Source organism: Equus quagga, chromosome 6, assembly GCF_021613505.1.
Source record: "Equus quagga isolate Etosha38 chromosome 6, UCLA_HA_Equagga_1.0, whole genome shotgun sequence".
NCBI classification, from domain to species: Eukaryota; Metazoa; Chordata; class Mammalia; order Perissodactyla; family Equidae; genus Equus; species Equus quagga.
In genome coordinates, this window is record NC_060272.1 from 4,557,166 (window position 1) to 4,584,554 (window position 27,389).

General features: G+C 50.1%; 2 protein-coding genes across 2 annotated transcripts in view; one reads left to right on the top strand and one right to left on the bottom strand.

Annotated features, from left to right (window-relative positions):
* Positions 1 to 7,897: 7,897 nt before the first annotated feature.
* LOC124240596 (proline-rich protein 2-like) lies at positions 7,898 to 10,373 on the bottom strand. The gene is made up of 2 exons (XM_046663676.1): positions 9,585 to 10,373; positions 7,898 to 8,840 (listed from the first exon to the last, which is right to left on the bottom strand). Exon 1 carries the CDS (start codon positions 10,371 to 10,373, stop codon positions 9,684 to 9,686), a length of 690 nt encoding a protein of 229 aa, XP_046519632.1. The 3' UTR covers positions 7,898 to 8,840; positions 9,585 to 9,683.
* Positions 10,333 to 27,389, top strand: part of RAB20 (RAB20, member RAS oncogene family) — a 34,714-nt gene continuing 17,657 nt past the window's right edge. The window contains exon 1 of the mRNA XM_046663675.1: positions 10,333 to 10,504. Within this exon, the coding sequence (XP_046519631.1) occupies positions 10,333 to 10,504 (172 nt within the window). The remainder of the gene's footprint in view (positions 10,505 to 27,389) is intronic.

Sequence of the window (27,389 nt, forward strand, 5' to 3'; positions counted from 1 at the left end):
TCTAAATAGTGGTTACTATTTTTATGTGGGACAAATTGGAGATTTCCACAGTATTTATAAATATCTCGTAAGATATGTTTCAAAATAACTAGTGAGTGATGATGTTCACATCTAAGAAATTTGATGATAAATTTTCAAGTGCATTGGTGTTATTCTAGAGCAGTGGTTCTCAACCAAGGGCAGTTTTGGCCCTCAGGGGACATTTGGCAAAGTCTGGAGACATTTGTTGGATGTCACAATGTGTAGGGAGTGCATCCTCCTATCTAGTGGGTAGAGGCCAGGGGCATTGCTAAACATCCAATGGACACCCACCAGAGCAAGAGTTATCTGGTCCAAAATGTAGTCGTGCTGAGGCTGGGAAGCCCTGCTCTAGAGGGGACTGCTGTCACTCGGGGGTCACTGAAGATGTATGTGGTGCCCCATCTTTCCAGATGCTCCTCCTTGGCTCTTCTCTCTTTCTTCCCTCCCCCTCCTCTTTTTCTCTCTTCTTTCCCCTACTCTCTTTATTCCACATCCAATCCATGCCAAATCCATGTCTCTGAACACGCATCTGTGATCAGGCTGATCCCAGCCACCACTGTCTCTCCCAGATGTCCCTGTATCTGCCATGGCCACCTCAACACAGCAGGCAGATGACCTCGTTTAGGACAGATCATGTTTCTCCTCTGCTCAGAATCCTCCGGCACCCTTCCATCTCACTCAGAGTATAAGCCACAGCCCTTATGATGACCCATAGGCCCTAATGACTTTGTCTGCCCCCCCACCCCCTTTCTCATGGACCTGATGGTCAGTTTACCTCTCTCTCCTGCTCTGTGCTCCAGCCACTCTGACCTCCCTGTGGTCTGGCAGGCAGGTTTCCACCTCAGGGCCTTTGCACTCACTGCTCCCTCTACCTGAGCCCTTCTTCCTCTAGATGATTGCATTTTAACTCCTAACCTCAATTCAATGCTCACTGAAACTCCATCTGTGCAGACATCCTGTTTAAAACTGGACCCCTTGCATCCACCCTCAGGCCTCATTCTCTCTCTCCCTCCCCTGCTCTGTTTTTCTCCATCTAGCATTTAATCCCCGTCTAGGACACCATATATTTGCTTGTTTATGTGGCTGGCTGTCTTTCTCACTGCTCCACCCCTGGGTCAGGGCTGGTGCTGAGTGCTTCAACTCCTATCCGCTGAATGAATGCATGACAGTCGGGCAGGGGTTTTGTTTGTTTGTTTCTTTTTTCTAAGAAAGGAGGAAAGTAGTTTAAAAGGTAGAATTGTTCTACAACAAAGTATCTAGAAACGCTCCCAGGCCGCCTCAGAAAATCCAACAGAAGCAACACATTTTCTTATTTCTTTTATAGTAACTGCAGACATTCCCAGAAGTGCTCAGTTTGCATCTCTTTAAAAAGGAACTGCATAATTTTCTTGGCTTTGGGCACATTTCATCTGAGCAGTTGGAAAAAGGATTACCCTGTTAGGCCAGTGGTTTCAACCCAGGCAGAATAAGCATCGCGCTGGGCACGAGAGTGGCTGGTTATGAGAGACTCTTAACCTGACACCCAGCTGGTCCTCAGCGCTGCTTCCTGAATGTGAACGAGGCGATTGACAGTCTTTAAGGCTTTTTTAGGAGTGGTTGAAATTTGATATGGAGACGTTCTGCTGGTTAAATTTAGTTTTTCTAAGTGCTGGACAATTTTAATTTTTTTTCACAAACTTGCTGCGTGAATTCTCCATGCCGGGCCCTGGGCGAGGGGCTGGCATGGCCGCTCCCTCTCAGACCCTGCTCTGAAAGCAGCAGTTTTTCAAATGGAGACAACATTCAGGTAATCAACAAACTTATTCAAATCTGCACAGACTGACTGCAGAATATGTTGCAGTTCTGGGAGCTTGGGGGGCACCAGAGAAACATAATATAAAGATCCCCCTCAGGGCTTACTTTCCCCTATTTACTGGACGATCGAGTGTGCAAGAAAGGTGTAGTGAGCTGGGTGGGATACAGAATTAGTTTCAAACATGCTCCCTGTCCCTAGGGCATTTTTAAGCAGCCAGAGGCGATAAGGATGAAATAATGGTGAACAAAGTGAGCGGTTAGTGATCGTCAGGGTCTCAACTGCACGGAAGAGGCTCCAGAGGGCGGTGGGAGTGCAGAGGAAGGAACCCGAAAGGGCTCACCATGGGGAGGACCTCGGGGAGGGGTGCCCGGGCTGTCCACGGGAGCTCCCAGGCCCACCCACCAGATGAGGGATTGGGGGGCCTTGCAGGCCAGGCAAACCCAGTGCATGCCGGGGGGAGGGAGAAGCACAGCTGGTCCTGATGTGTTTGCAGGATATCACTTCTGGTCTCACCAGGATGGTGAATTCATCACCAATTCTGTCCTGACTCAGAGCTTTCTTGAGCACCAATTACGTGCTCGATACACTTCAACAAGCACAGTGATGAGCAAATCAGAAAAAGTCCCTTCTTCATGGAGCTTACATTCCAGAGATGGAGATTGCACAGTTAGACATGTGAATAAGCAATACGATTTTAGATAGTGGTGAGAAAATAAAGCAGGATAGGACCCTAGAGAGAGAGGGCCGGGAGAGGAGGTTCCTCATAAGCTGGTGGTTATGGGAAAAGGGAGAGAAGGTGGAAGCAGCATTTATTTAGAAGGGAAAATTAACTGGGCTTGGTGATTTAGGACATGGCTCTAAAGGAGGAGGGGGAATGAATGACTTTGCATCCAGAGAAAGGCAGATGAGTGACACAGCAGGCTGCCATACTGAGGCATCCATGGAGAGGGTGTAGCAGGTGGATGGAGAGATGGGCAAGGAGCTTAAATGACAGAGACAGGCAGGAGACCAAGTTTAGAGAGTCATAAAGCATACTCTGGGAAGAGAGACATCTCCTCCAGGGAAAAAGGGTAGAGAGAGATGTACAAGTGCTAGGTGAGCCTTGGACACCCGCAAAAAACAGAGAGGTATGCCATGTTCACGAGTGGGAAATTTCAATATACAGATGTCAATTCTCCCCAAATTTAACTATACATTCCAGGGGCTGGCCCTGTGGCCAAGTGGTTAGGTTCACGAGCTCCGCTGCAGGCGGCCCAGGGTTTTGTTGGTTCGAATCCTGGGCGCAGACATGGCACTGCTCATCAAACCACACTGAGGCAGCGTCCCACATGCCACAACTAGAAGGATCCACAACGAAGGATATACAACTATGTACCAGGGGGCTTTGGGGAGAAAAAGGAAAAAAAAAATCTTTAAAAAAAATGTTGTTAACTATACATTCCAATAATGTATTTTGTGGAATTAGGTAAATTGATCCTAAAATTCATATGGAAAAGTAAAAATCTAGGAACAGCCAATGAAAGAAGAAGAACAATGGGTGACCTCCCTCACCTGTTTCAAGACATTATGTAGCTGTAATTAAGCCACTGTGGGGTTGTTCAGGGTTAGACAAAGAAATCGGTGGGACAGATAGAGGGTCCAGAAATGGACCTGTGAGTAGGTAGGATTTTAGTACATGGTAGAGGCAGGCTCATAAATGGTATTAGGGACATTTAGTTTCTTTTTTGGGGAGATGAGGGAGGAAGATTGGCCCTGAGCTAAAATCTGTTGTCAATCTTCCTCTTTTTGCTTGAGGAAGATGGGCCCTGAGCTAACACTCATGCCAATCTTCCTCTACTTTGCATGTGGGCCACTGCCACAGCATGGCTTGATGAGTGATGTGGAGCTCCACCCCTGGAATCCAAACCTTCCAACCCCAGGCTACTGAAGCGGAGCATGTGAACTTAACCACTACACCACTGGGCTGGCCCCTGAAATTTGCTTTCCATATGAAAAAATTAAGTTAGGTCACTACCTCACACCATATCCAGAATAAATTATGGATGGGTCAAAGCCTTACCTGTGCAAATTAAAACCTCACCACTTTTAGCCTCCTTGTGGTGGACGGAAGATGGCTGCACTTCTTTGTCACTGCCCCCATCCAGAGTTGGGGTGTAATTCCCCTCTCCAAAGTCGGCCGGCCCTGCAGCCCCTTGACACAGGCGCAGAAGTGATGCTGCGTGACCTCCCAGGCCAGGTCCTGAGAAACTTCATCCCCTCCACTCCATCCCTTGATACTGCTCTTGGGAGCCCTGCTCCTCCGAGCCGACAGTGCGATGCCCCGGGGAGAGAGGCCTCTGCGTTGGAGGCTCCGGAGCATGGGGAGCTGCGCAGAGGAAAGATGACCACAGGGAGGAGCCTTGACCACCAAACACCTGCAGGAAGATGCCGTTTTGGCTGTTCCGGCTCCCAGAGCCTCCTGTCTTCGAGGCCTCCAGCCCAAGCTCCATGGGAGACCCGGGCAAGCCCTGTAGAACCACGGCTCAGCCCAGTTAGAGAACCTCAGAGATAACTGAATGGTGGTTGCTTTAAGCCACTCCATTTTTTAAAATTGAGGGATAATTGACGAATAAAATTATATATGTTTAAAAGTATAGAACGTGATGATTTGATATATGTATGCACTGTGAAATGATGACAAATCAAGTTGATCAACACGTCATCAACTCGCATAGCTGTAATTTTTTTTTTTTTTTTTTGGTAAGGATGCTTAAAATCTAGTCTCTGAGGGGGCTGGCCCGGTGGCACAGCGGTTCGCATGTTCAGCTTCTCAGCGTCCCAGGGGTCGCCGGCCCAGATCCTGGGTGCGGACATGGCACTGCTTGGCAAACGCCATGCTGTGGTAGGCATCCCACATATAAAGTAGAGGAAGATGGGCACGGATGTTAGCTCAGGGCCAGGTTTCCTCAGCAAAAAGAGGAGGCCTGGTGGGGCTGGCACCGTGGCTGAGTGGTTAAGTTCGCATGCTCTGCTGCAGGCGGTCCAGTGTTTTGTTGGTTTGAATCCTGGGTGCGGACATGGCGCTGCTCATCAAACCATGCTGAGGCAGCGTCCCACATGTCACAACTAGGAGGACCCACAATGAAGAATATACAACTATGTACCGGGGGGCTTTGGGGAGAAAAAGGGAAAAAATAAAATCTTTTTTTTTTCCGTGCTCATCTTTCTTTTTTTTTTTATTGAGTTAATGATAGGTTACAATCTTGTGTGATTTCAGTTGTACATTAATGTTTGTCATTCATGTTATAGGTGCACCATTTCACCCTTTGTGCCCACCCCCCACCCCACCTGTCCCCTGGTAGCCACTAATCTGTTCTCTTTGTCCACATTTTTAAATTCCTCGTATGAGTGGAGTCATACAGAGATTATCCTTCTCTAACTGGCTTATTTCACTTAACATAATTCCCTCAAGGTCCATCCATGTTGTTGCAAATGGGATGATTTTGTTCTGTTTTGCAGCTGAGTAGTATTCCATTGTATATGTATACCACATCTTCTTTATCCAATCATCTGTTGATGGGCACTTAGGTTGCTTCCATGTCTTGGCTATTGTAAATAATGCTGCAGTGAACATTGGGGTGCATAGGACTTTTGGGATTGCTGACTTTAAGCTCTTTGGATAGATACCCAGTAGTGGGATGGCTGGATCGTATGGTAGTTCTATTTTTAATTTTTTGAGGAATCTCCATACTGTTTTCCATAGTGGCTGCACCAGTTTGCATTCCCACCAGCAGTGTATGAGGGTTCCTTTTTCTCCACAACCTCTCCAGCATTTGTTACTATTAGATTTAGATATTTTTGTCATTCTAATGGGTGTAAGGTGACATCTCAGTGTAGTTTTGATTTGCATTTCCCTGATGATCAGCGATGATGAGCATCTTTTCCTGTGCCTATTAGCCATCCTTATATCTTCTTTGGAGAAATGTCTGTTCATGTCTCCAGCCCATTTTTTGATGGGGTTGTTTGATGTTTTGTTGTTGAGTTGTGAGAGTTCCTTATATATTATGGATATTAAGCCTTTGTCAGATATATGACTTGCAAATATTTTTTCCCAGTTAGTGGGTTGTTTTTTTGTTTCAATCCTGATTTCATTTGCCTTGAAGAAGCTCTTTAGTCTGATGAAGTCCCATTTGTTTATTCTTTCTATTGTTTCCCTTGTCTGAGAAGACATGGTGTCCTAAAAGGTCCTTTTAATACTGATGTCAAAGAGTGTACTGCCTATGTTTTCTTCCAGAGGCCTTATGGTTCCAGGTCTCACCTTTAGGTCTTTGATCCATTTTGAGTTTATTTTGGTGAATGGTGAAAAAGAATGGTCAATTTTCATTCTTTTACGTATAAAATCTTTAAAAAAAAAAAAAGAGGAGGACTGGCAGTAGTTAGCTCAGGGCTAGTCTTCCTCAAAAAGAAAAAAGAAAAATAGTCTCTGGGCAAATGTCATTAGATCCCCAGAACTTACTCATTATAACTGAAGGCTTGTCCCCTTTTCTAAGCTCTCCTCATCTCCCCACCCCCCATGGTGGTTTCTTATGCACAACAGGTGACTGACACGGTCTAATGTATTGTTTATAAACTGCTGATAGTTACTGTTTTTTTTTTTTTGAGGAAGATTGACCCTGAGCTAACATCTGCTGCCAATCCTCCTCTTTTTGCTGAGGAAGACTGGCCCTGAGCTAACATCCATGCCCATCTTCCTCTACTTTATATGTGGGACGCCTACCACAGCATGGCTTGCCAAGTGGTGCCACGTCCGCACCTTGGATCTGAACCAGCGAACCCTGGGCCACCGAAGTGGAATGTGTACGCTTAACCGATGTGCCACCCGGCTGGCCCCAACTGACAGCTACTCTTATGTGTTGAACTGTGGCTCCCCTCCCTAAAGAAAAGATATGTTGATATCCTAACCCCAGAATCTCAGAATGTGCCTTTATTTGGACACTGGCTTACTGCAGATGCAGTTAGTAAGATGAGGTCATCTGGAGTAGGGCAGGCCCTTCATCCAGGAGGTCCAGTCTCCTTACAAGAAAAGACAAATTTGGACACGGAGAAGGGCGCACTGAGAGAAGCTGGTCATGTGAGTTCAGAGGGAGAGAGTGCAGCCTCCTGGGGCCACCAGAAGCTGGGAGAGGCCAGCCAGGATGCTCCCCCGAGGCTTCCGGGAGACCATGGTCCTGCTGACATCTTGATCTCAGACTTCTGGCCTCGGAACTGTGAGAGAATAGATGTCTGCTGTTGAAGCCACGCAGTCTGTGTACTTTGTTATGGCATCGAATACAGTGACATGCATGAGAGGAAAATCGCCTTTAAAATGAAACTGAAAGGCACACACCAAACTCAGGAACGGGGTTACCTTTGGGGGAGCAGGGGGACCAGGCAGGCGAAAGGAAGAAAAGGGACACTGAGTTTATTTTTAGTGTCCTATTTCCCTAAACATCATCTGGACTGGAAATCATACAATGGTAACCTTTGTGAGTTCTGGGAAGCGGGACCACAGGTACTGTCTGTTATATTATTCTCTGTACTTCAAAAATGTTCCAAAACAAGGAACAAAGCTGCAGTCAGAGGAGGGGGACTGAAGGTGCTTGAGAACAGGAAACATGTGAGTGGGAATAACAGAGAACCACCGAGAACCAGGGAACGCGGGCAGGGTGGACCAATGGCGTCCAAGTCAGTAGAGAAGAGTGTGTTTGTAGAAAGGACTAGAAAGAGGCCCCTGGATTTAGAAACAATCAAGTCATTAGTGACCTTGAGTAGATGCTTCTCCAGGGAGGCGGGCATGGAAGCCAGATGGCAGGGGCTGCAGGAAAAGGCAAGTGATGCCCAGAGAGGTTGGCCCTGAAAGGAAGGTGAGGAAGAAGAGGGAGCTGGAGGAAGCAGCAGGATTAAACATAAGATTCTTTTTCTCCCTCCAGGTAGGAAGACCTTTTTTTTTTTTTTTGCTGAGGAAGATTCACCCTGAGCTAACATCCAGGCCAATCTTCCTCTATTTTTCAGTATGTGGGCCATCAGCACAGCATGGCCACTAACAGAGTGGTGCAGGTCCACACCTGGGAACTGAACCCTGGCCACCAAAGCAGAGCATGCTGAACTTAACCACTAGGACACCAGGGTTGGCCCTAGGAAGACCTTTTTTTAAAGAAAGGAGGGAAAGGTGACCTCCTACTCGGTTCTTCTTAAACATGTGATGAGCATAGGACCCTCTGCAAAGGAAAATTAGCTTCAGACAAGTTATTCCAGACCACTGGCATTTGCTTTGGGGGCCCAGAAAATCCTGGGCATTGGTGTAGTGATGGGGTTCAGGGCAGGCTGCCCCAAGATGCGCCACAGTGGTACGTGGATTATTTCGAGCTGAAGACAATAAAGGCAGCAAAAACATTCGACCTTCCCCAGCAACTGCCTAAAAGAAATTTAAAATAAATTTTGGGAACAGGCCGTCACCATAGATAACTCTGGGCTCCAGCAGACTGGGGGGATCCTTGCTAAGCCCACTCTCATCAAAGTTCTATTTACCAAACATTTGCTTTTCCATTGCCATGAGGGTTGCCTTCCTCCCCTTTGAAGCCCCAAACTTTGCAGCTGAAGATGCTTAAATAGGCAGCCTCGGCCAGCTGGCTGAGTTACTCAGTGTCCCCTGAGTTTCTCCCGTGTATGCATGCTATTAAAGTTTGATTTTCTCCGCCGACCTGCCTCTTTAATTATTTGACCAGCCATAAGAAGCTTAAGGAAAAGGTGGGGGGGAATCCTCCCGCTTCCCCCACAGTAGCTTTGCAACTGCCAGCGCGGTCACCCACACTGTCTCGCTCTCCCCCAACCACCCAGGAGCTCGCAGGATCCAGTGGGTGATTTGTAGCTGAAGAAACAGTCAGGCCCGAGCCTTCACACGCTCCCTGTCTACGTGACAGTCCCGGCTTCACCTGGGGAGGGGGGCTCTCCTTCCCCCCGGCTCAGAGTCTCTCTCACCACAGGCACTTTCTGCTGGCTGCTCCACCTGCACAAAGGGGACAATTTAGACCTACTCGCAACCTTGCAGCAAGGCTTAGTTTGTTTATCAAAACCTATTCATCGCCACCCTCTGGGGCAGGAACCAAATCTCAGTCCGATGCCCCGGGCCTGTGCCCTAAGGTGCATGCAACAGGCAGTCAACACAGGATGCCTGAAGTTCTGTTCCGGAGAGGGCGCCCAGAGCACAGAGGTAACAGCATTCGTCTGCCAGGGAGCCTCCCAGCCCGAGTGTTCGCTCCGCGAGGCCCCAGGTCGCTGGGCCCCAGGAGCTCTGCAGCCTGAGATGCCTTCGCCCCTCCACCCCCGCAGCCTCCAGGGCCCTTCCGTGAGCGGCCGTCCCCTTCTCCTTGGACAGGGAGCCCAGAGGACACACAGTGGCCTCGGCAAACAGCGCCCGCGGGGTTCTACATCAGCATTCCTCCAAAATAAATACACGCTGAATAGTTTGGAGGCATTTCAAGGTTTACTCTACGAAGAAAGGAAGGAGGAAAGATAGCAGTCGTCGCAACTGCCAAAGCCAAATTTTCGCTCCCAAGTTGAAACGGCGACGACCGTCCACCGTTCAGATACAAAATAGCATAAGCGGTTTCTTGCAAAAGTGAACAGTATCCCGGGACGGCGCGGTCAGCGCCCCGCCGCCGCCTGCTCTGCTCCCCCGCTTTCTAAGCACCAACAGCGTCCCGGGAGGCTTTTCACAGAGGCTCGTTTAAGGCGAACGTTGTATAACGACCTTGACTACTGGCCACATTTGCTCCCACGCAGATGAGGACAGGAACACAGCTGGCAAGGCGCTGTGGACGGGACTAGCCAGGTGCCCGCGGCTCTGGGGTCACCAGCGCCCCCGGGCCCGGGCAGCGCTCCGGGCTGCGAGCCTGCGGTCTGGGCCGCCCACACCAGGCCCCGGGGGTGGCAGGGGGCGTGGGCAGGCGGAACCGCCGCCCGCGACTTTCCTTCTCGCCTCCAGCTGCCCCTGGCGCGGCGCTCCGCCCGGGCCCGCATCCTCCCGGCCGCTCCGGGAGAGGAGCTCCGGCTCTGGCGCCAGCGCCGAGCCCGCGGGGGAGCGGGGCGGGCCGGGGCGGGGCAGGCGTTCCGGAGGGCCGGGGGGCGGGGGGAGGGCCGGGGGGCGGGCCGGAGGAGGGCCGGGGCGGGGCCGGGGGCGCCTTGGGCCCGGCGCGGACCGCCGCGGGCAGGACACCCGAGGTGGGCGCCGGGCTGGGTGCCCCGCTCCTGCCCCGGCGGGGACGCGCGCTTCCTCTTTCACGCGCCGGGGCGTCCGGACGGGAGGGTCCCGGCGGGTCTCCGCAAGTTCGGGTCCCTGCGAGTCTGGGTCTCCGCGAGTCCCGGGTCCCCGCGAGTCTGGGTCTCCGCGAGTCCCGGGTCCCAGCGGTCTCGGGGGCGGCGGCCGGTTGCTCCGATTGGGCCGGGGACACACAGACCGGACGGGCGCGGGGAGCAGGAGGGGGGCATCCAGCGGGAAGATGAGGAAGCCCGACGGGAAGATTGTGCTTTTGGGGGACATGAACGTAGGCAAGACGTCGCTGCTTCAGAGGTACATGGAACGGCGCTTCCCCGACACGGTCAGCACGGTGGGCGGCGCCTTCTACCTGAAGCAGTGGCGCTCCTACAACATCTCCATCTGGGACACCGCAGGTGAGGGCCAGCGTCTCCGGGGCCCACGCTGTCCTGGGGCTCCGCAGGGACGGGGGTGGGTGGGGGGAGCGAGGGCTTCCAGCCTGAGAGAAGCGTCCCAGGGCAGGGTCTCCCAGGATAGGGCCCCTCACCCCGGGTAAGGCCCCCCCCCAGGGCAGAGTCTCCAAGTCAGGGTCCCCCACGGCACGATTCCCTCAGAGTAGGGGGTCCCCCAGGGCCGGTGTCCAGCGGCGCACAGGGCCCTCATATGGCTGGCGACCCCGGGTAGGACATCAGGCTGAGGCCATAGTGTGCGACCACCCCTGGCCACCCTCTGTTCCCACTTGTTCTCCGTCGCTGATCAGCCACTCAGTGCTTCTTAGTGACACTCCGGGTGACTCTTGAAAAGCACCACTGGCTCCAAGGAGAAGCTCCTGGTGTCCTGTGTCCCTATGACGGTGCTTGGCTCCAGAGCCCACGGCCCTGCGCTGCGCCCGCTGATGTAACCAGAGGCATTTAAGTCGCCTCAGGGACAGGGTCTCCTCCAGGGGAGAGCAAAGCTGTGTAATCACCCCTTCTTCACAAAAGAGGAAACTGAGGCACTGCAGGGCCTACTCGGCAAAGTAGGAAACAACTCAAGGCTGCCCCCTGTCAGTCCTGAGCGTATCTGCATTTTCCGGCTTCTCGATCGTCGGCTTGATCTCCGCTGATGTGTTATGGGTGTTAGAAGTGATTTTCTGTAGAAGCATTTTTAAGCTAAGTAAGGAATTACTTTAATGTGTGTAGTATTTGTAAATTTTCAAAAGTACAGCCCCCAGGGCATCTTGATTCAAGCTTCCAGTTCCGAAATTACACTGGTGTTTACAGTGTTACAGCAGAAAAGGTTTCTTTCCCCGTGAACACGAATGAGACACTGAGTGAATAAAGAAACTGTAAACGGTATGGCAGGTTTTCCGTGAGCATGACTTTTTAGAAGGCTGAAACACTGTCTGATTTTTTTTATGTCAGTGCTTTAAAAAGTGATACATGTCCCCAAAGGTCCTGTCCAGAATTTTTAAGTTGCCAATCTGGGCACGCCAGACTGCCAAAGAAGCGAGATAATAACGAATTCCCTACGTAGAACGAAGTGAAGGAGGTCACCCACCCTCGTTCCTCCTGCTTTCTTCACTGCTGACTTTTTCACTGTGGAGGTTCACGGCTTGTCTAACTCACTTGCAGTCAGGCTGTGAAAACAGCGTCTCCTAGGTACAAACGTGCCTTCTCTGCTCTTTTCCCAGCTCCAGGTGCACAGGGCGGCTCCTCTAGGACCCTTTCCTTGAGCTGCCTCCCCAGCACCAAGCACTAGCTAGCGATGCAGTGCACGCTCTGGAAGTCAGATCAAGTGAACACGACTCGTCCGCCCGTTTGGTACAAGGCTGGCCTTTGGCCCCTTTGGTTGTCTGACTGGACTTCACTGCTGTCCTTGGTTCACAAGACAAGAAGGTGGGATGGGCGATGGGGGACCCAAACACAGAGCCCGGAAGTGGCGGTCATCAGAAGCTGCTGTTTACCATGCAGTGTGTGTTTCTGGAACAAGAGCCGAGCTTTGGTTGAGAGCTGGCATCCCCAGCAGGGAGGGTATGATGTGGCAGTGTAATTTTGACTGGCCACTTTTTTCTGCAGTGACAAAGATGCGAAGCAGCCAGAGTCTTGATGGCCAGATGATTTTGTAGTGCAGCCGACGAGATGTGCTAGATACCCTGCCCGGCTCCAGGTGCCGCGAGTGTGCGTGCCCTCAGGCTCTCTCCAGGCCCTGTCCCCACGTGCTCACCTCCTGTGTACACACACTCAGGGGGACCGAGGCTGAGTCAACAGTGCCGCAGGCCACCTCTGTGCCTGGCTCCCTGGGGACGGTGGGCTGTGGGTGACTGGAGGGAAAAGACAGGTATGAATAGACACCTTTTCCGTAATCCTTGCTGGAAATTCAACACTTGAACTTTTAGGGCGTCTTACTTTTGTCCTCCTTTCGTCTTGCTCTTAAACTTTCTTTCCATTCCACAGGCGTTGTTTTCTAAGTTGTGTGCACGTTAATTTTCCTAACGGGCGGGAGGATGAGGACGGGCTAGAGGACGGGTCGTCTCTGGTCACACGAGGTGGGTGGGGTGGGCGTGTGCTGTGGAGGCTGTTAGGATGTTTAATAGTGACAGCGACAATGAAGGGGCAGAGTTTCTGTTTTGCTGCTGGCGTGTCCTTTCAAAAACCAAAGCTTGGGGCTGGCCCCGTGGCCGAGTGGCTAAGTTCGCGCGCTCCGCTGCAGCGGCCCAGGGTTTCACTGGTTTGGATCCTGGGCGCAGACATGGCACTGCTCCTCAGGCCACATTGAGGCGGCGTCCCACATCCCACAACCAGAAGGACCTGCAACTAAAATACACAACTATGTGCTGGGGGGGAGTGGGGTTTGGGGAGATAAAGCAGAAAAATAAAGAAGATTGGCAACAGTTGTTAGCTCAGGTGCCCATCTTTAAAAAAAAAAAAAAACAAAGCTCCTGGCTTGACGCCTGCGGGGCAGAGTGGTGGGTGGAGCTGGAGAGAGAGGACAAGGTCTGCCTGGTAGGTTAAAAGTAGGTTACTGTATGCGGTTGACACGCATCCTTCAAAGGGAGGGAGGACAGTTTGCGTGTTAGGGATGGGGACCTGGAGGCAGGTGGAAGGTGAGCGGGATTCAGACTTCTCTGTCCAGGTGCGTGCGTGTCCCTCCACCGTGACTTTGTGGCTCAGGCCCTCGCCTAGTGGGGCAGAGGGATGGGGGGTGGTCCCCATAAGTGGTTTGGTAAGTCCCGGAAGCAAAAGGAGGTTGCTGAGACGAGATGGCCCCACAGAGCTTACCAGCCTCCCCTCTGCCGGTCCTTCGGGCGGCCGGAGGCGTTCCGCATGCCGGGCGCTTGTTTAGGCCTCTGTTCTACAGCTGTGAACGAGCAAGCCGGAGTCACCGTCCCGGGGCTTTAAGCTCCAGAGGCAGCGGAGAGCCAGAGGCGACAAGTGACATTGTCTCATGTCTGATGATTGTTTTGAAGAAAAGTCAGCAGTTTGATAAGAAGGTGACCACTGTGCCCAAATAGACCCCCCCAGAGCCCTGGGAGGCTGGATGCCCCCCTTGATTACCCTTCCTTCCTCAGGGTGCAGCCCCCAGATCTGTCCCAGGAAGGCTGTCCCTGACACCACACCCCCTCTCCTCAGCTTCCAGCACGGTGTTCCTCATTTCCATCTGCGCTCTTGCCAGCAGCGCCCTGAAGGTCCTTGTCCACCTGTGGTCCTCGTGCCGACTTTGGCTCTGAGATGACACAGCCTTGCTCTTCCACCTCCCTGCTTCCTTCCGGGCTCTCACCTGCAGAGCTGTGGACATCCGTGTTTCTCCCAGCAGTCTGTTCAAGGCCGTCTGGGCTCCTTCTATCACGTGTCTCGAGTTCTCCCAGCCTCTGCCCGTTGCCCCATTCCAAAGCCGCTTCCACATTCATTACAGCAGCATCCCGCTCCCGGGGCCAGAATCTGCGTTAGTTTCTTCCTGCGCCGTAGCAAATTTCCATGAACGCAGAGGCTTAAACACACACAGGTTGGAAGTCCCCAAGGAGTCTCCCTGGGCTGAATCCAGCGTCGGCCGCGCTGCGCTCCCTTCTGGAGGCGCCGGGGACAACCTGCTTCCTTGCCTTCTCCCGCTTCTGGAGCCTGCCTGCATCCCTCAGCTTCTTCATCTTCCATCTTCAAAGCCGGTGGTGGCCGCTTGAGTCTTTCTTTCATTGTGTCACTGGGACCCTGACTCTCATGCCCTCTTCTCCCGATTTGAGGACCCCTGTGATTACACTGGCCATCCTGACAATCCAGGATGGTCTCCCTGTGTTATGGTCGCTGGTTAGTGGTCTGAACCTGTCTGCACCCTTCGTGCCCCCTTGCCACGTAACAGAACACACCCACAGGCTCCAGGAATTAGGGCGGCTGTGGGGGGCATCGTTCTGCCCACCACAGCCACTGACCACCTGTGTGATTTTGTGGCTGTGCCACCTCCCTCCAACTCATTTGCCTCATCCATAAAATGGGGACAATTGTGTCACCCATGTAGCACGTCGTTGTTAGGAATTGTTGAGTTAATATCGGCAAAGTGCACTTAGCAACACCTGGCAGGAGGAAGCGTGGTGTTCCTGTTTGCTCGATAGACAGTCATTTCCTGGCTCTGGCTGCATACGACCAGGCACCAGCAAGCACGTCACAGAGGGACGAGAGAGGCCTGAGCTGGCCCCCAGAGGTCGTTCTGCAATAAATGGAGAGAGCCAAGAGAGGGGGGATTCAGAGAACTTGGGTTAAGATCTTTCTCTTGAACGACTTCAGTGCAACCCAGGAGAGGATGCTGGAGTTCCCAGTTATGAGATCGTGGTGTCTGGAGGAGGGAGAATGTAATTGCTCATGCTGTGAAGTTAGCTAAGAGGTCTTGGCTGCCTGTGGCTGAACCGAGGGCCTCAGGCCTGTGAGCAGCTGTGCCGTCCCTGGGGGAGCATCTCTGAAGGATGGGGTGGCACACAAGTGAAGATGCCAGATGAGATGGACCGTCCATCTGAGGACCATAAGCTCCACATTGCTCTCCTCTCACTCCGCACAGAAGCCACAGCCCCTGGCCCCGCACTCAGGCAGCTGCTCCTTGATCCAGGGATGGCAGGGACGCTGTGTCCGAAGTGAAGTTAGTTCAGGTTGGAACCGGTGGGAGGCTGCGACTGAGGCTGGAGAGTGAGTGGCTCTCTTTGACGGGGACTGCAGAGTTGCTGGTGGCCGATACTTTGGGCTGGCCTGGGAGATGGCACGTTTCAAAGCCTTGAGAGATTGGTGCAGAAGTGGGTAGACAGCCCGAGCAAAATGTGGGCCAGTGGATGGGGGGCTGGGTTTTAGCTGGCTCTTCTGTTATCCTCAGTGGTTACTGAGGTCCTGATATGGCGACCCCCAGCCCCGCAATCGCTATTTGCATGACGGGAGAGCATCTGGGGGATCACATCCCCTTTGTGTAGATCAAGGCCCGCACTGGTCGTTGCAGGTCGCTGTAAATAAAGTTTTATTGACACACAGCCGTGCTCAGCATTTCCACACTGTCTGTGGCTGCCTTCACATTTGGCCAGAGATGATCACATATTGGGGTATACGGGGTAAATATTCAGGTTCAAAACTGATTTGCCAACAACTAAAGCAGCCTGACTTCTGGCCTATCACACACACGCTATACATCTGCTTAACCATTAAAGTAAATTTTAGGATGCACTCTCTCAAGATCAGAAGGCAGACTTCCCCGCCTGCACCCTGTTGGTGACGCCCAGATTAGTTCCTTTCCCGACATCAGGGTCCTGTTGACCTGCTAATTTGCAACTGAACACCTCTGAGACTTTGACGAATGTGTATCTGTGAGTGTTTAACGTATGCTCTTTGTTCTAAGAATGGTGTGAGACGTGAAAACCATGCTTCTCCAGAACCTTCCGTCCTGGAAAGGCCTTCCTGGGTTACAATCCTCACTCTGGCTCAAGTAAACTCCCCTTCTCCCTCCCGTCCGGACAATGGTTGTTGGTTATTTTGCGCTGACACTTTGCAGCAGCAGAGCTGAGTTGTTGCGACAGAGACCACGTAGCACAGAAGACAAAGGACTTACTGTCCAGCTCTCTGTGGACACAGTTTGCTGACCCCTGGTTGAGGTCACGTAAAGGGGAAAGTGCTTCCCTAAATGTCCTTTCTGTCATTGCAGAAACTCCCCCAAGAGTTTAGCACTTGGTGGTCAAGGGACCCATGACTCAATTAAACTCATCGGGCGGTCTCAAGTTCTCCTGCGTCCACTCTGAGCTGGACGGGGTGAGGGCGGGGCCTGCACGGAGACTGCAGGAGCTCCTGCTGAAAATTCTTAGTTTAGGCTTGGGATCTGGAAGCTAAGCCTGCAAACCCTGTGTTAGGAGGGCCCACATCTTTGTAGGTGGGTCCACATCTTTGTAGGTGGGTCCACAGTTTGTAGGTGTGTGTCCACATCTTTGTAGGTGGGTCTACTTTTTATTGCTACTGAAGACTTTGAATGGGTGCTCTCTGGGTATAAGGCCTCATTTGCAGAAAGCCTCTGCTTTTCTTGATCAGAAACAGTGGCCTGAATGTGAATGTGGGTGTTAGGATAGGTGGGAGAAAATCAACTGTTCTGGGTTCAGCAGGCAGACAAAGCGGCACTGTACTAAGAGATTTCAGAGAACAAAGGATGCCTGTGAGCAGCTGCACGTGCTGGGAGGTCAGCCCAGGGTCCTCCTGGAGGGGGCGCCCAGCATTCTGGGGGTGGAAAGAGGTATTTAAGGCCCACTAGTTGGAGTTGATTCAGGGGAATTTTTTTTTGAGGGCGATTAGCCCTGAGCTAACATCTGTTACCAATCCTTCTCTTTTTGCTGAGGAAGACTGGCCCTGAGCTAACATCCATGCCCATCTTCCTCTACTTTATACGTGGGACGCCTGCCACAGCATGGCTTGAGAAGCGATGTGTAGGTCCGCACCCAGGATCCAAACCGGCAAACCCTGGGCCGCTGAAGTGGAATGTGCCAACTTAACCACTGCACCACTGGGTTGGCCCCCAATTCAGGAGAATTTAAGTAACGAATGTTGACCGTATTCTTTAATGCATACCTGAATCATATTTAATGTCTCTGGGAGATAATTCCAGGCCTTGTTATCTGTAAGTTGGCAGGAGAAATAGAAACTTTATGATTCCAAGTCAAACTTGCCTCTCTTGCTCCATTGAGAGTTCACACAACTTCTCTCTCTGTGAAAAAGAAATTTCACACACACATGCACACGTGTACATACTCAGAAGTTTAAATGCCTGTTTATTCTTAGAGTGACGGCTTCATCACTGTGACGACACCTTTCCATGGTCCCACGGTCCTGTGCCCTCTGGCCTCGGCAGGTTCCAGCATCCGTTTCTCCCCAGGGGCCCAGACTCCTGTCTCTTCCGCACATCGCTGAGGGTGTTTTTCTCTTGGGCCCCTGGATCCAGTCAATGTGGCTGCTCAAAGCCCCTCCCAGCCTTCCTGGATTATCTTTCCTCTCCTCCTCCTGTTGGCCGGGACAGGTGCCTTAGAGCTGCCCTGGAGTGCCCTGTGTAATTCATCATGTGCGCCATCTTCCTTCTGTTCTCGCCTTCACTTAAGGCTTCTCTTTCTCTGGGAGTGTCTCCTCTCCTGGTGATGCCCAGCTCAAATTTATCCCATCTTTTGATGTCACTTATTTCATGAAGCACTCCTTGGTCATCATAGCAGAGGGAATTCCTGCTGCCTCCACACTCTGCAACACAGTGACCTGGGGTCCCTTATTGTGTTCTACCTTCTATCTATTTTTGTTGCTTGTTTGTCTTTCATTTGATTTACAAACTCTTGGAGGGAAGATAAGGTTTGATTCATTTTTATGTTCGCCATAGAATATAGCATTTTACGCTACAGTATTTTTTAAGCTAAATTTTTGCTGAATGAAATTGTTGAAAGCAATGGGAAAAATTTGGAGAAGCTGAAATTAGTGGTTTTATTTTCTTAACGATGTATTGACTCTGAATGATAAAATTAGTATAAAAATATCATTGTCATGAGCCCTATAATGCTGCTAAAAATAGGCCAGTGTGTGCCTGGCAAGGAAATACTTGTCTGTGGCATTCATTATATATGTCCTTAAAACAACTCTTTAGGAACTCTCATCTCTTTTGACTTGGATTTCATTAAAAATCTATTTAGAGATGAAGAGTAACACACCAGGACTTTGCTTTGGAGAAGATGGAGCAGACGTACTTTTCCCTGTTCTTCCCATAAATTACAGCAAAAAACTTTGGATGTTAGATATAAAACAAACATAAGAAGACTCTGAAATGTGGAGAAAAGGCAGACAGGCTGGGACCTTGGGATGCAAAGAATGACACAGAGTGAGCTCTCTGGGTGTTCTTTTTGCCTCACGTGTCCCAGACTCAGAGCTGGAGAAGCCAGAAATTTAGAAATGCTGGAGGGCACAGGCAAAACAAGAAACAAAGCCTGCTCTCTCACCAAAGGACCAGGAAAGAGGAGGCCTAGCGGCACAGAAACTTATAGACAGTAACTGCTGTACTGCAGCCAAACACACAGAAAAAATAGGGGCCACACCACCCCCACCAGCACAGCCGAGGGGGAGCCAGGGCTTCCACAGCCCGGCTGTAATGGGGCGTCCACTAGGATGCACTCCATCCTAGTGGACTACAGCACCACTAGGGTTCTGTCAGGGAAGGCTGAGAGGGAGCCAGGCTCTCATCCCCACTTCACGGTGCCAGTGGAGGCCACATGGGGAGCTTGGACATCTGCCTCCACCTGCCAGGAGAGAGGCAGTGCCCACCTGGTCCCCTCAGCCCCTCCGAGATGGTGTCAGATGAGCCAGCTAAAATGGAAGGTTTAAGTAAGATCTGGAGTCTCATAACACAATACGAAATGCCCAGATTTCAGTCAAAAATCCCTCGTCATACAGAAACCAGGAAAATCTCAAACTGGATCAAAGAGACAATCAATGATGCCAGCACTGAGCTGACAGATGTTAGGGTTATCTGACAGAGACTTGAAAGCTGCTGTCCTAAGAATGCTTTGATGAGCAGTTACAAACACACTTAAAAAATAGAGAGACTCAGCAAAAATAGATTAAAGAAGATCCAAATGCAAATTTCTGAACTGGAAAACACAATAACCAAAATAAAAGGCTCAGTGGATGGACTTGCCAGCTGAATAGAGGGGAGGGAGGAAGGAACCCGGGAGCTGGGAGAGAGAACAATAGACATTGCCCAGTTAGAAGTACAGAGAGAAAATAGATGGGACGAAAATGAACAGAGCCTCAGGGACCTGTGGACCGAAGATCTAACACTGTATCGTCTGAGTCCTGGGAAGAGAAGAGGATGAGTGGGGCTGACAAAGTGCTAGCAGGAATCATGGCTGAAAACTCCCCAGATTCTGCAACAGACATAAACCTGCAGATTCCAGAAGCTGAAAGAACTCCAAAGAGGATAAACTCAAAGAAATCCACGCCAAGACACATCATAAATAAACTCCGGAAACTAAAGACAAGGGAAAAATCTTGAAAGCAGCCAGAGGGAAAAATCAGAATGACAGCAGATGTCTCCTCAGAAACCATGGAGGTCAGAAGGAAGTGGCATGTCTTTCAAGTGCAGAAAGCAAAGATGAAGAATGTTGATATAGAATTGTCGTTCATCTCCAGTCCCGAAAAGTGACTCTGTCAAGACTTGCTTCTATTATAGATGTCACAATGTTGACTCGTGGGGCATCCAGGTTGCCGACTCACAGCCCCCACTGTCCTGGAGGCCCCTGCTTGTATAAGTAGCAGGATTTATCTTAGCCTCCTGGGTGCCAGACATTATGCTTAGTGCCCTCTGGGCCTTGGCTTGTTTATTTCTTACAACTCCTTTGTGTGGTTGGTATTTTTATCACCTCCCTTTGGCAGACCAGGAAGCTAAGGCCCAGAGAGGCCACAGAACTTGTTCAGGTGCGCTGGATGCTGAGGAGCCCAGATCTGAGGGTGGCTTTCTCTCAAAGGCTGTGGTTTCCTTTCCACCCTCCCAACACTCAGCCAGTGCGGCCAGGCACTTCCCTTTGGTGGCCTCCATGGGCAGAGCACTTTCTCAGACACTCTGCCCTTTGAACACCAAACTCGGAGATGAGATTAAGATGGAGACTGGATCTTTCATGCCTGGACAGTCAAACCCCACATCAAACAGAAACAGAACAAACCAAACAGTACCCCAGGTGGCCGACAAGAACACAGACCCGCCCACCTTGCCCCCCAGCCTTCGTGAGAATGGACTGGGGCGGGACTGAATTGTGAACAATTTTAGATGACAATTGATTGGCATTGACATGTACAACTTTTGATTTAAATGGCCTACGTTAGAAGAATTTGCAGTTGATCAGTCTGATTTCTCATCTGCCCTTTTTTTTAAATTATTTTTTTTTGAGGAAGATTAGCCCTGACTAACTACTGCCAATCTTCCTCATTTTGCTAAGGAAGACTGGCCCTGAGCTAACATCCATGCCTATCTTCCTCTACTTTATATGTGGGATGCCTCCCACAGCATGGCTTGCCAAGCAGTGCCATATCTGTGCCCGGGATCCGAACCAGCGAACCTGGGCCACCAAAGTGGAATGTGCTCACTTTAACCGCTGTGCCACCAGGCCAGCCCCTCATCTGCTTTTTGAAAGAGGGTAAGGTGTGGGGAGCTCACCGTTTTCCTCAGTTCCCGATATTCCTTCTACTCCCCACTATTGAATACCGACTTTTGTTTCCACAACACCCAAACCCAGGCCTCTGAAAGTTCCCTGTGCTGGAGAACAGGCCTGGCTGACATGAGAAGCAACGGGCCTGGAGTTCTCAGCCTAGGTTGCAAGTGTGTGGGGTGCCACTGTGTGTCTCCAAGGCCAGTCACGTGGGCTCAGTGGGATGCCATCACTTTTCTAGAGCAGATTGGGAAGGAAATGTTTGTTTGGTTTTGTTTTTTTTGGTAGAGTAACAGAAGGCCTTTTCTTTCTCAGATGCTCCTATGTTTATTTGAGGAACTCCTGCTTCAGATGGGAGTGCCCCTCAGGAAGGGTGGGGTAAGAGCAGGGGGTGGGGAGGGCCTGGGCAGCCTCCTCGTGGCTGGGACCTCACCAGTCCACACAGCCCTTCAGGCTGCCACGGTCTTTGTTCCTCTCCCCCGACCTCTGTAACAGTTGTATGTGTCCTTTGTTATAATGACTCGGTTTTCGCTTAAAAGAAGATGCCTTCGTCTCGCCTTCTTTGGGACGTCGTAGGCCCTTGGAGCTGCTTTCAGCAACGTTGTGAGCACTTGGAAGAGGTGTTGAGACTGCCTGTTTCAAGGCTGCTCTGAGGAACCATGGACCTTCCTCGGAGCCCTGAGTTCTTTCGGCTTGGAAGCCCTGTAGCGGCTGGGCTGCGTGTTTCTGACTTACGACTCTCAGCGAACTTCTTTCTTAGTCTTTGTTGTGGCCTTTCTGTCCTCAAACAAACAAGCAAACAAAATGTATGTATTACTGGTGAACATGGAAAACATGGGAAAGTTGCCATAAGTTTGTTTTTTCCATTATTTTTTAAAATTAGGGGTGCACATATTATACATTTTGGCCAAGTGCTTAATGACTGAGTGTTAAATTGTTAGAATTTTATTGAAAATCTTAAGCCATGAAAAGTTTCCAAATAGGGCATTTCTTTTTGTTCTCAATACTCATTTATTTTTTGTCAAACATATGTTAAAAACTAATTTAAATATATGTTAGCAATTTCATTAGTTTAGGAAATCTATAACATCTTTACAATTCTTTTTTTTTTAATTTGAGTTCATAATAGTTTACATCAATGTGAGATTTCAGTTGTACGTTACTTCTTGTCTGTCACTACATAAGTGCTCCCCTTCACCCCCTGTGCCCACCCTCCATCCCCCTTGCCCTGGTAACCACTGAACTGTTTTCTTTGTCCATGTGTTTGTTTATCTTCCGCATGTGAATGAAATCATCTGGTGTTTGTTTTCCTCAGACTGGCTTATTTCACTTAGCATAATTCCCTTCAGGTCCTTCCATGTTGTTGCAAATGGGATGCATTTGTCTTTGTTTCTGGCTGAGTAGTATTCCATTGTCCATATATACCACATCTTCTTTATCCAGTCATCAGTCGATGGGCGCTTGGGTGGCTTGCATGTCTTGGCTATTGTGAATAATGCTGCAATGAACATAGGGGTGCATATGTTGCTTTGGATTGTTGCTTTCAGTTGTTTGGGTAGATACCCAGTAGTGGGATAGCTGAGTCATATGGTATTTCTATTTTTAATTTTTTGAGGAATCTCTATACTGTTTTCCATCCAAACTGGCTGCACCAGTTTGCATTCCCACCAGCAGTGTATGAGGCTTCCCTTTTCTCCACACCCTCTCCAACATTTGTTATTTTTAGTCTTAGTGATTATAGCCATTCTGACAGGTGTAAGATGGTATCTTAGTGTAGTTTTGATTTGCATTTCCCTGATGATTAGTGATGTTGAACATCTTTTCATGTGCTTATTGGCCAACTGTATATCTTCTTCGGAAAAATGTCTGTTCATATCCTCTGCCCATCCAAATAGGGCATTTTCTTGAAAGACGTGTGGCGTAAGTGGAATTAAATAAGTAAAAATGAAATCTTGCTCTTGAAGATGGTTCTATGTACTGTGAGTGCCAGGGCATCAAATACACTCAAAGATTAGAATTATAGTATTATCTATTATTCTCCCTTGAATTAAAAGTTTAAAAAACATTCGTTGGATCCAAAGAACTCAACCTTCTAACTAAAGTTGCCTAGCTAATGCACTCGTCTTTATTTTTGTCTTCTGCCGATCTATTTCCCTATTTATCTTTTTGAAAATTCTTAATTTTATTATTAACAGCTTCCACAGGCATCCAGAGTTCTTATGGTAGATAAACACTTACACCTAGTATAAGAAGCTTTTTTGTTCCAGGTTACACCAGAAATGCTTACCTGTATTTGAAAGCACGTGTTCAGAGATGGAGAATAAACTGAATGGTATGCTTGTCACACTGTTTGTGCAGACTGATCAGCTAGCACACAGGCTGTGGCCTCACACGTCCTTCAGGGATCCCCCCAAAACCAGCTATCATCTCTACAGCCTCCCCAAGATCCGGCTCCATCGCAGATTTTGGCCAATTAGTAGCTGATGTTAACATAGCACTGACGATACACCAGGCTGTTTTCAACTCTGTGTGTATTTTAACTCACATAATCCTCACTAGGGCCCTGGGAGGGACCGAGGTCAGGTCCTGTGTAAGTTTACACAAGCTGGGCAGCAGCTGAGTGCTCTGGGCTAGGCCGGCTACCCCGGGGCTTATGGACTTAGTCACCAAGCTGTGCCGTGTCCTTCACAGCAGTGACATCTACTCTAAGGAGAGAGTGCGTGGGCAAGAATGCTCTGTGTACAATACACAGCGTGGTGAGTACGGATCACGGTACATCCTGTTGGTGCCCCAACCTGCAGAAGCACTGCTGTATGCACAGGTGGAGGGTTACAAATGCCCCTGCCTTCGGGCGGTCTCACAACCAACAAGATCAGTGTACCAAAATGCCTGGTCGCTCAGTGCCTTCCCCATGCACAGTTATATGACTTTCTACCCGCGTCTTCGTGTCTGAGAGGTGCCTTCTCATTTGTACAGAGCCAGCTCATTTAGTATGTTGTTCGACTTACTCTTAAGACAGGTCCCGGAGCCGTCCCTTCCCCTGGGCTCGCTGCCCTCTTTCTGGATGACCTCCTTAGAGAAGGTGCCCTGGAGCGCTCGGACAGCGCCATGGGCCCGGCAGCCTCATTTGGTGGCGGTCCAGGTTCTGATGCACCCGAGTCCTGGAGAGGGAAGAGCGCCTTCCGGGGTTTGTGGTGCAGAAGCTCAGCCTGTCCTGTGCACATTCCAGGTCGGTCGAAGCCTGCGTGCTAGGAAGCTGCCCGTGCTGGGTCTCGGCACGCTTCAGAGCCCCACAAAGACCATGAGCAGCCTGCAAGTCGCTGTGTCCTTGATAAACGCTGGTGTTTCTACTCAGAAGTGGAAGGCTCAGGTGTGACTGTGGGTCCTATGGAAAGCCGTTGTCTGGTGCATGTCTTCAAATGTCTTGTGCCACGTCAAGAGAAAGATTCAGAGCCGCCACCCTTCACTCATGGCGGCGTTTGGGAATCAGTAGTTTTTCTTGATGAATCAATTGGGGTGCTTTATTTTATTTTTGAGGAAGATTGGCCCTGAGCTAACGTCTGCCACCAATCCTCCTCTTTTTGCTGAGGAAGACTGGTCCTGAGCTAACATCCATGCCCATCCTTCTCTACTTTATTTGTGGGGCGCCTAACACAGCATGGCTTGATAGGTCCACACCCGGGATCTGAACTGGTGAACCCCAGGCCAAAGCAGAATGTGCAAACTTAACCGCTGTGTCACTGGGCTGGCCCTTGGGGTACTTTTTTATAAGGATTATTCTTTCCGTCTCTGAGTCTCAGTTACCTCATCTTAAAATTGTAGCAAACCTTATTTACTGGGTTAATTACGATGCTTATACCAGATGGTAGCTGAGAAAGGGCCTCTCCCGCCTCACAGCCTCTTAGCACATAATGGATGTGGTGTTCTTCCTCGGAGCTCAGAATAGCTGCCTCCAGCTGTAAAGGGGAGGAGGGTTAAGTGGCTAGGCTTTTCTTGTGCCTGTCTTGTGGGTTTCCTCTGATTTGCTGAGGAGTAACTTAGACTTCTCGTCAAGTATGATGTGGGTTCCACGTTTAGTTGCAGTCTGCGTAGTTCCAGCTTCCAGGCGAGGACCAGGCGACTCCCCGTTTCTGCCCTCATATTTGGGATTACAGAACTCAGAAGTGAAGTGGGAACACTGTTTCCAAAGTCAAGGTATTGTAATCACTAATTGCTTAAAAACGAAGAATGCTGGGTATAAAGGGGCCCTTCACTTAGCATTGAAGGGCATATTATAGTCTTTTATTGTCCCCTTTTCACATGTCGTCTTGTCCTTCTTTTTTGGGGCGGGGGTTTTTTACTATCTCCTGATTTTGCGCTGCCTCATTTTTTGTGCTCCTCCATGCTCCAAGGTGCCTTGTGGGGCCACCTCGGTTACCGCCCCAGCACAGTGACCTCCGGGTTCGTTCTAGTTTTAGCGTCGTCAGCGCACAAGCGAGTCCTCAGTAAGTGTGATCCGTGTGTTCATTCATTCAGTCAATGCCTCCCACACATCAGACACTGTGCCCAGCTCGGGGAACAGCGTGAACAAAGCCCACAGCCTTTCCTGCTGGGGTCTGAGTCGGTGTGGAGACTGGCGACAGACAGAGCACGCGTAATACGCTTGTCATAAGCTCAGTGAGGAAAGGCTCGGAGGTCACAGGACAGTGGGCCTCTCCTTTGGATTGGAGGGTGTGCGGTGGGTCATTTTTCCTTGTGGAAAAAACAGCTTTGCCTCCATTTGCACATCCCTTCATCGTTCTTTGTGTTTTTCTACCTGCATTCCTCTTATCCTCCATACACTCTGCTGTTCCTGCCGTATACTCATGCATCCGTGCCTTCTTGATGTCCTTGAACCGATTATGACATCTGTCTGGCTCCCTCATTAAATGAGCTAAATAAGATCTTTAATGTATTTATTCTTTGTATCTGTTTAAGAGTCGCGATTTTGCCCTTTCTTGGAAATTGTCTTTTAATACGTTTCAGGGTGGAGTTGCTTAGACAAGCGCTTGTCCAAATCTCGTTCCCGTTCTCACAGAATTCGGAGGCCCTCCACCGCCGTTAAGCCCTTATTGTTGGGCAGTTCCTCACCCGGGCCATGCACACCACTGTCAGTGTGACGAGCTGCTGGCTTCTCGGGGATCCTTGAGCGGCTGCGTGAGTGTGCGTGGCCTCTGCTTCAAGATGCGTAAAGGATGTGCGCTAATAGAGGGGAGGATGAAGTGGAATTGAGTGTGTGTACATGAAGATGTGCGTGCATGTTGATGAGGATGCATGCGTGTGTGCACCTGTGTGCGTGTGTGCACCTGTGTCCACCTGTGTGTGTGTGCACCTGTGTGCGTGTGTGTGCACCTGTGTGTGTGCACCTGTGTGTGTGCACCTGTGTGCACCTGTGTGTGTGTGCACCTGTGTGCGTGTGTGTGCACCTGTGTGTACCTGTGTGTGTGTGCACCTGTGTGTGTGCACCTGTGTGCACCTGTGTGTGTGTGCACGCACATGTAGCTTGACTCTGCCCAGCACTTGAAGTCCAGTCTCAGTCAGGGTGGGCTCTGACGGCAGTTCCTAAAGAGACCGCTCGCCGACTTGGTTAGAAGAGTCCGATTCAGTTGACCCAAGAGGACTGGTGAGGACCCCGAGGCCAGGACACCTGCGTCAAGAACCAGGCGCAGAGAAAGCAGTTCTTTCTTTCTAACTGGCAGCTTGTCCCCCAAATGAGAAGTCAGAGTGAATGGAGGACGTTTTCAACACTTTCTAAGTTGCTGTCATAACTGGAACCGCTCTGGGAGGACCTTGCGCTGAGTAGATTAGAATGGTGTGTGATTTGCATATCACGGTGCTCGGGGAAGCGGCAGTGTATTGTGTCTGGGCTTATTATAAACCATTTCTGGGCTCCTTGAGGACACTTTGTTCCCACTCTTTGAAGCCTGTTGACCTATTATTTACTTAGCTACGTACCTTTTCTACAGCAATTGCGAAAGCACATTCCAAACCTGATTAATTTCCAATCTGATTAAGTCTGGTTAGTTACCATGTAGCCACAGGTGCCAGCAGCTCAGGAGCGAAATTCGAACACCTGGCAAGTGTTCCAGTCTGCAGGTTGAGCTCCTGCAGCCACTCTGCAACTGTGACGAGGCGCAGAGTATCAGGAAGAAGGCAGCAGAGGGTGCAGTGCAAAAATGGCAACTCAGGTTTGAGTTGCAGAGTCAAGTTGTGTTCAGACTCTACCTCGTCTTGAGTTGGTGAGAGCTGGCCCTAGAATGCTTGAGGCTCTCCAGCCTTGCTCCTGCAAGTGAGCTGGCAGCGACAGAATCCAGGTGCACGCAGACCCTCTGAATCAGAGGCTGCATCTCAACCAGCTTGCCAGGTGATCCACAGGCCAGGTTGAAGAGAAGCTGCTCTGGGCTTGTGCTGCCCCGGCAGAATGAGCTGTGAGGAGAGGAGGGCAGGGGTCAGACCGTGCAAGTTTTCCAGCATTCTTAGTAGGTGCTGTTTTTACCTGCAATTCTATCTATCTCTCTCTTTCTCTCTATCTTTAACCATACGGAATTTTTTTTTATTGTGTTAAAATACACATAACATAAAATTTACCCTTTTAAAAAAATATTTTATTTTTATTTTTTCTTCTTCTT

Coding starts and splice junctions, on each gene's coding strand:
- LOC124240596 (XM_046663676.1), bottom strand. CDS start 10,373: ATGTCCCCCAAAAGCACAATCTTCCCGTCGGGCTTCCTCATCTTCCCG.